This window comes from Euphorbia lathyris, chromosome 8, assembly GCF_963576675.1.
Source record: "Euphorbia lathyris chromosome 8, ddEupLath1.1, whole genome shotgun sequence".
In the NCBI taxonomy this organism is placed as follows: Eukaryota; Viridiplantae; Streptophyta; class Magnoliopsida; order Malpighiales; family Euphorbiaceae; genus Euphorbia; species Euphorbia lathyris.
Window position 1 is genome coordinate 61,449,702 of NC_088917.1, and position 8,190 is coordinate 61,457,891.

General features: G+C 34.5%; 1 protein-coding gene across 1 annotated transcript; it reads right to left on the reverse strand.

Moving 5' to 3' along the window:
* Positions 1–528: 528 nt before the first annotated feature.
* Positions 529–7,524, reverse strand: LOC136203963 (protein LIKE COV 3-like). Its single transcript, XM_065995169.1, has 6 exons — positions 7,378–7,524; positions 1,726–1,778; positions 1,526–1,635; positions 1,099–1,266; positions 725–949; positions 529–635 (listed from the first exon to the last, which is right to left on the reverse strand). Exons 1-6 carry the CDS (start codon positions 7,522–7,524, stop codon positions 529–531), a joined length of 810 nt encoding a protein of 269 aa, XP_065851241.1.
* Positions 7,525–8,190: the final 666 nt, after the last annotated feature.

An 8,190-nucleotide genomic window follows, 5' to 3' on the forward strand; every position in this document is an offset into this window, starting at 1 on the left:
CTAAACGGATGCGGCATCCGTTCCAACCATGGTGGGAACGGCTGCGGCATACCATTCCCATCATGGCGGGAACGGATGCCGCATCCGTTCCCACCATGGTGGGAATGGTATGCCGCATCCGTTTAGGTTAAATTTTGAATTTTCCCTCAATTTTTTTTCTCAAGTTTGACAAAATTTTTATGCTAAGGGAAAAATGGTCCAATGGATGCGGTGATAAGGAATTTGGATGCGATATATAGCAATATCTTTTTTTTTTTTCAAACAGACGAAAATAGAGTTCTGGCTCCGCTACTGCTTGAATCAAAACTTACCTTTTATTCCCACTGAAGAACTTGTTAACACAAAACCACATTGAAGGATATAACAATTGAATCTTCGTAGTAATATAAAGATGAACCTTCAGCATATAAAAAGAAATGTAAAACATTTACATGAATTCATAGTCTAATAGCTAATTAATAGGTTTAAAAAAAAGATATGCCAAAAGAATTGTTGTTGAGCTACTGTAACAAAAACAAGTTGCAAAATTTAACCTAATGACGGGGACCTGCGGTGTCTTGGTAGCGGATTGGCTTGTGGTGGTTCCGTTATAGTCATTATTTGCGGTACAGATACTCCGCCGGAGATTATGATTTCTGCACCACATTCAAACCAAAATTTACCTTACATAAAAGGCCAATTTTGCCATTAAAATTGAGTAAACTTGAGTAAGAAAATGATATACCAATCCCTTCACGAACAGACAAATTAGGCCTCATAATGTCCTTTGCACTTATGAGAAAGATATCACCAACATATAAGTGGTTGGTCGGGACATAAACGCAACAAAGTTCTTCGTCACCAATACTCCGTTGGAGAATGACCGTCGAAGTTATAAATCCCAAAGCGTATTCCCCAATTCGAGGGTGCCTTATGATTGCCACTTCCTTGAATGCATTACTACTTTCATCTGCTACTCATGTTTAATTATTCTCAGTTGAGTTTCCAAATTACACTACAAGATAAACGGTAATTAGCGACCGATTGTTCTGTCGCTAATTTCCGCGTTTCTTATAGTGTTATATTACGTAGAAAGTAAAACAAGAAGTTATTGATTACCTGGTGAAATTGCAGCACTAATTTGCTTAGAGGCAGAATAAATATAGCTTACAAGTGGCATTTTTTTAATGATCAATTCCCCAATTGTAAGAACAGATGCTCCTAACCATGACGACATAAATATCCCAACTAGGAATATGAATGTGATCGATGTAACGAACCCAAGACCTGCAACATTGCTGCATCTTTGTCATTATAAGCATAGCTAGATCATCAGGGAATAAATCATCAGGTTTATACAGAAATGCGTTGAATCAATGGTGGGGTCAGCACCTGAATGTCGGAGGGGCTGGACAGTGTAAAAAAATTTAAATGCTACTTCAAAAAAATTAAATGTAGAGTTTTTCAGAGGACCAGGGGATCGGTTGACCCTCCCCACTCCTGTGTTGAATTCATAAGCTATGTAAAAGAAAAAAGGGCTACTTACCGAAGATATTGATCCCCAAATGCTCGTAGACCGGAGAGAAAAAACCATCAACAAAACGAATAAAACCCCAAGTGATGTAGAAAGTCACAGCTATCGGGAGAAGAATGACACTGCATAAATGCCGATCATATTATGTTATTAATATTTGACATATTATACATAATTTATGTATTATGAAATAAATAAGATTAAGGACTCACCATCCAGTCATAAACTTTTTTGTGGCATAGCTACGTACTACTTTGGATAATGCCTATATACATTGCAACAAACAAATATTTTATTAGAAGGGTTTGTTGAATCTGGAGACCTTATTGAATAAAAAATATAGGATTGAGATTTACTTATTCTTCGCTCATGTATTAGTTTTCATCTTATTCTTTAGTGTTGTTTTTCTTACACACACAAACCTTAAGGTCAAAGGTTTATTTATACTATTCCTAAATGAAAAATCATTATACATATTATTCACGTGTAACCACATATTTAAACAACAAAATAATAGACATAAGTTTTATCTAAAATGTAGTAAATATTCTAGACTCGAATTATTAATCGCACATTAGACATAAAATCACTTGAAATTATCTAGATTTTTATTTTCCAAATTAAAGTTGGTGATGATATAATTTACTATTCCCCCAACACCAACTTTTAGTGCATTGTACTTGCTTGTCATTCCAAGTTGCTTTCTAAAGTATTCAAACTTTATACGATTAAGTACTTTAGTAAATATGTCAGCAACTTGGTCTTCAGTCTTCACATATTACATCTTAATCTCTCCACGTAAGACCTTTTCTCATATTAAGTGATAATGAACCACCACGTGTTTGGTTCTCACATGGAACATTGGATTCTCGATCAAGTGTATAGCTGACTGATTATCACAATACAACTGTACCGAGTAATCAACTGGCTGATGAAGATCCTTCATAAGTTGTATAAGCCATGAACATTCTTGAGATGTTGTTATTGTTGTCATGTACTTTGTTTCGATACTCGATAATGACACCATATGTTGTCTTTTCCTGCACCAAGATATAGGTCTGATTTGTACTAAACACTTAGCCTATAGTCAAACATCTTGTATCATGATCTCTAGCATAATTAGCATCACAGTATCCACATATCTGAGAATTCTTCGAATAGCTTCTAAATGAGCTTTCTTCGGATTCTACATAAATCAACTTATCATACTTACTCCATATGATATATCTGCCCTTATTAGAGTGAGAATAAATTAGACTACCAACTAATTGCCTATACATGGTAGCATCTTTTGAGTGCTTTCCTTCAACAGAGCATATAGCTTTGAATCTACCTCTACTGGTGCTAACACAAGTAGAGTCCTTTCTTCCTACATTCAACTTCAAGACCAAAGAACTTATTTAACTCTCCCAATTATTTCATTTGAAAACATAGTGATAAGTTGGCTCTGACTTAATGAATTTCAGCAACATCATCACATTTGATGATAAGATCATCTACCTAAACTGCCAACTTCTCACTTTGGAACTTCACGAATAAACTAGAATCAGCCGGTGCCATCATCTAACCACTTGAATCAGAAACCGTGATATCTTCTTGTACCATGCTCTTGGTGCTTACTTCAATCAATACACTGTTTTCTTAAGCTTGCATACATAGTTTAGTTTAACCTTTCTTTTGAACTCTTGAGGTTGGTCCATGTATATCTCTCGATCTAATTCTCTACGTAAGAAGGCTTTCTTCATATCCATCTGCCATAACTTTCAAATTTTTACTAGCTGCAAGTGCTAGTAGAACACGTACTGTGGTGATTTTAGCAACTTGACTAAATATATTATCATAGTCCAGACCATAAATCTATGAGAATCATCAAACCACCAATTGAGCTTTATATCTTCCAAATGATCTATGAGGACGTTGCTTACTTTAATGGGTTTCACACATTTGGATTTGGGACTTAAATCTCAAGTACTTATTCTTCGTCAAGGCATCTATTTATTTTACCATAACCTTTCTCCACTCCTCTCTTAAGGATGGTTTTGTTGAAACACCTTTCCACAAGATTTTGATTTGACAAAATCATCCATGATTAAGAGGCAATTAAATTTAAATGCTTTGATTTAATTGTACTAATGTGTTTGTTCAATATTGAGTGCAAAAATATATATATAAAGTAAGACAGGACAAAAGTCAGCATGAAAGAATACAAGCTGAGTGGAACGGAACTCAGCATGAAAGAATAGAAGCTGAGTGGAGTAGAACTCAATATCAGAAGTCTCTTTCAAAGTTGCCAGAACGAAGCTGACTAAAATAGAAGACTCTTTTAGAATTGTATAAACAGAACGGAGCTGACTAAGAAGGAGCTCAGCATGGAAGTTGAACATTCGAAGATAACGAATGAAGCTGAGTGACAGTCAGGACAGCATGAAGGATCCGTTCACTAAAGGACAAAGTCTGCCAATCTTCTGCACCAATAATTGAAGCCTCGAAAATACACAGAAGACTAATTCCAAGAAACATGGGCCAATGGATTATTGGTAAAAGACAACTGGCACAAAAAGACAAGTCTGATGCAAGAAGACAAAACCTGACGCCTGAAGAAAACAGAGGAAGGGAATGGCGGAACAGTCTGAAGCTGACCAGAAGATGTTCCCTAAAAGAGCCGTTTTGGAATCAACGGACACACCAAATTCAAACGGTCTAATCTCCAGAATTCATCTATAAAATGGACAAGGATTTCACTTGGACATTTGCCGAAGCATCAAAAGAAAAATACAAGAGAGAAAATCTTCAAAGCACTCAAATACAAAAAGATCTTACACCAAATCTTCTATTCTCTGTGTAAATGCTAGAGTGATTCTGTGTAATCTTCTAAAGTGTTCTTTACTAAAAAGAGAACAAGTGTTTTATCAATTGTTATATTGAGAGTGTATGCTGAGTGCTTGGTTGTAAGCATTCAGTGGTAGAAAAATCTAAGTGCTGGGTTGTAGTACTTAGTAGGAGATGAGTAGACGAATAGAGGACGTACTCTTGCATACTCACTGCCTTGTAAAGGGTTTGTGCTCTACCTTGAAAGAGCTCGGTATTGGATTGAAAAATCCCAGGAGGAACTGGGGACTGGACGTAGGCAGAGAGGCCGAACCAGGATAAGTCGTGCTGAGTAACTTCTAAACTCTTTCTCTCAATATATATATATATATATATATATATATATATATATATATATGTGCATGTGTTGCTTGTGAAATTTACTCAGCTTATAAATTGTTAAAACTGAAACTGAGTAAATCTGAGTGCTGAGTTGGAAGCTGACCTTTCAAGTGTTAATTCCCAACTCTCAAGTCAAGCAGTCTTAGTCAGCATAGAACTAAAACTGTCTGACTAATCAATCGGCCGTGCTGACCAACATGCTGAGTTATCAAACTCTTAAAATAATATTAAGGCAGCATAATTAAAAGCGAAAAAGTTACATTAGTTCCTATCCCCCCTTGGAACTAATTACTAGGGACCAACAGGTTTTTCATATGTTGCAGGCTCCTCCATGACTTCTTCGATCACTAGTGCATTAATGTACTTGTGATTTGGTTTTTTGCTTCTTGTTGACATTTGCACTTGTGATTGATGCTCCTATGTTGCTTTATCATCATCATCAATCTCTTTGAGCTGACTTGGTTGTTCTTCTTTAGGTGTTTGATGATGTATTCTATGGAGATTAGGTCTTCTCAACTTACTTGCTCCTAAGATTTTCTTTTACTTTGTCCACCTACACTTAGTGATTTCTTAAGTCGTCTTCTCCCTTTTAAGTCTTTCTTGTAATTTCTCCTAAATTTCTTTTGAATCAAGCAGAACAACCTCATGAGGAGACCACCCACAGTTATTAAAGGCGCGCCTTTAGTGCACGACGCACCTTTAAATCAACTTACCACATATATCAATGGGCAGTTTCCAAAGGCGCACTTCAGTGACAGGGACAGTTTAATTGTTTTTTTTAACGTTACATATCTAGAACAAGTGTTCTAAATAGTCCCAAATGTGGAAGAAAAAAAACAAATATTAAAAAGGAAAAAAGTGAGAGATTATATATTTGAATTATTTAGAAGAGGAAGAGACATAGTTTTATTATAGGAGGAAGAAGTTTAGTAGAACAAAACACAGAAAACGAATTCAAACAGAAACAAAGCAGGTAAGGGGAATTCGAATTCAACATGAGTGATGAATTTTAAGAGTTTTGATCAGGAATAGAACTTAGGATTTAGTATTCAAGTTTAGCACTTTAACATGGAGTTTATTTTGAATCTTAAAATTTATTTAAGCTTAAAAATATTGTCATGATTTAGTATTCATTGCATTTTTATGTTAGTTTTATAATTTTTTGTTTTTGTAAGTGCTCATTGTCTCACTATGGTGCGCACTATTGTCGTGCGCCATGAGCCAAGGTTCTAAGACCCATAATGCCTTAGTGCGCCATGCGCCTTTAATAACTATGAGACCACTATGATGAAGCTTCCTCAAACACCATATTTCTTTAAGTATAACATCTACATGTTGGTTGGTGACAACACTTCCACCTTTTCTTTGGTTTTCATAACCCATTAAGATGCACCATAAACGAAAACATAACATACACATCCAAAAACTCGAAAGTGACTTACAGTGGGTTGATCTTACATGACTTCTGGAAGGGTGAAATGAATCCAAGTGGTGCTTGTGGTAGTCAATTGATAACATTTACGATTGTCTTCATACACTCTGGCCCAGAATTGAGGTAGAACATTCTTCGTATGTAACATACTTCTCCATAGCTGACTAAGGCGTCTGTTCTTCCTTTCTGCCACTCCATTTTATTGTGGAGTATTAAGGAAAGTTAATTATTTTCTAACCTTAAATTCTTGTAGGCATCTTGAGAAATCGTGTGAAGTATACTCTCTTCTACTGTCAGCATGAAGGCATCAAATCTTCCGATTAAATTCCTTCTCGACCTTCTCTTTGAATTCTTGGAACTTGCTAAATACCTCTGATTTATTACTTACATCGATAAGTGCCTAGCTCTTTCTAGGCATATTTTTTTGGAGGGCATGACTGAATAACATGTCATTAACTCTATAATGGCACACTAAGCTAGCAATCCCAATCTTTCATCCAGAGTGTGTGGATGTTGCAATTCACGATCAGCCCCTGACCTCCTTCTCTCGCATTACTTATTGTATATGAAGGACTTTATTGAGTAAAAAACATTTTATTAATCGAAATTGTACCACCATACGTAGAGACTCAAGCATAGGATTGAGACTCACTTTAACTTTGCTTTTCTGCTCACTAACTCGATTTCAATTGCTCACTAATTTTCATGTCATTCTTGAGTTTTCTTTTTATCACGCACACAAACCTCATGGACAAAAACATATTTATACCACTCCTATATGAAATATACAGATTTATTATTTACTTACACATTTCAACAACTAAATAATAATCATAATTTTTATCTAAAAGTTTAATAAACATTTTATATTCTAATTATTAATCACACATTAGACATAAAAATTTAGATACTTTCTTCACACAAGAAGCTATGGAAATTGGCAATCACATGGGAATAACAAAACTATTGGCCTTTTCTATCAAGAACAAAGGTATAAGGCTTTTTTACTAAGCTAATAAATAATGTTTAACAAACAATTATTATGTTAATAAATCATTTGATGCAAAAGATTAACACGACACAAATATAGTTTTTATAATTATATAGGACACACTCCGCAAGCGAATAATGACTCATCTTATTAAATCGAGTTTCCCAGAATTCAACCTTCAACCATTTGATCTAAAACTTTAATTTGATAAGTAAAGTTGAAGAAGAGTACCTCGACGCCTGAAGAACGGTGGTGATGAGGAGTGGAGCTGGCCGGAGATGAAGGCATAGACCTTTTGGACTTAGCAAGTTCAGAAACTTCAGCAGCTGGAATCAGCAGTTCTAAGTCTCCTGGCTTATCCTTATCTTTTGTTGCCATTTTCCGCTCTCTAATTTGGAATTTCCCGATCGTTTTGTGCTGCTGCTACATTTATTCTTTACATGCAAATGTTTACAATTAGCATATGAATTCTATGTTCTCTGTTACTTAAAGTTAGCAATATGATGTAGTTAAATTTATTATATGTTTATTTTGTATATATACAAGAACAGTATAGTATACTCTGGAATTTTAAAATAGAATATAAATGTAAAAGCAAATGTTTCTGTAAAGAATCTTTTTAGAGGGAATCAACAAATAGTTTATATTAAATTTTCTTATAATGGTCTAAAAATGAAATACTTCAAAATAACAGAATGCAATAAATATTAGTATAAACTGGGCATTGGAAAATTGCAATACTGGAAGGGAAAAAAAAAAAACTAAAATCAAATATATCGATCAAAAGCTAAAGATCTAAGAAGAAAAACTTTTTAATTTCTTAAGAAAAATAAATTATAACTAGAAAGCAATAGCAAAAGAAAACTCAATTTATAAACCTTTGATCTCTTTAAAGAAATCTCCGTAATAATTACAATTAAGTAAAAGGAAATAAATTAAATTGCAGGGTATCGATTTTAAACTCCAATTACATTTGCAATAATTAAAGAAGAAATCGTACCTGAGACAATTATTGTAGAAAGAATTGAAGAACAATGCATTACA

Bases quoted from the DNA above. Each gene is read 5' to 3' on its own strand.
- LOC136203963 (XM_065995169.1), bottom strand. From the start codon at position 7,524: ATGGCAACAAAAGATAAGGATAAGCCAGGAGACTTAGAACTGCTGATT. The intron at 1,636-1,725 runs GTGAGTCCTTAA...GCATTTATGCAG, and splicing joins AAAAAGTTTATGACTGGATG to TGTCATTCTTCTCCCGATAG. The intron at 1,267-1,525 runs GTAAGTAGCCCT...GCAATGTTGCAG, and splicing joins TTTGGGGATCAATATCTTCG to GTCTTGGGTTCGTTACATCG.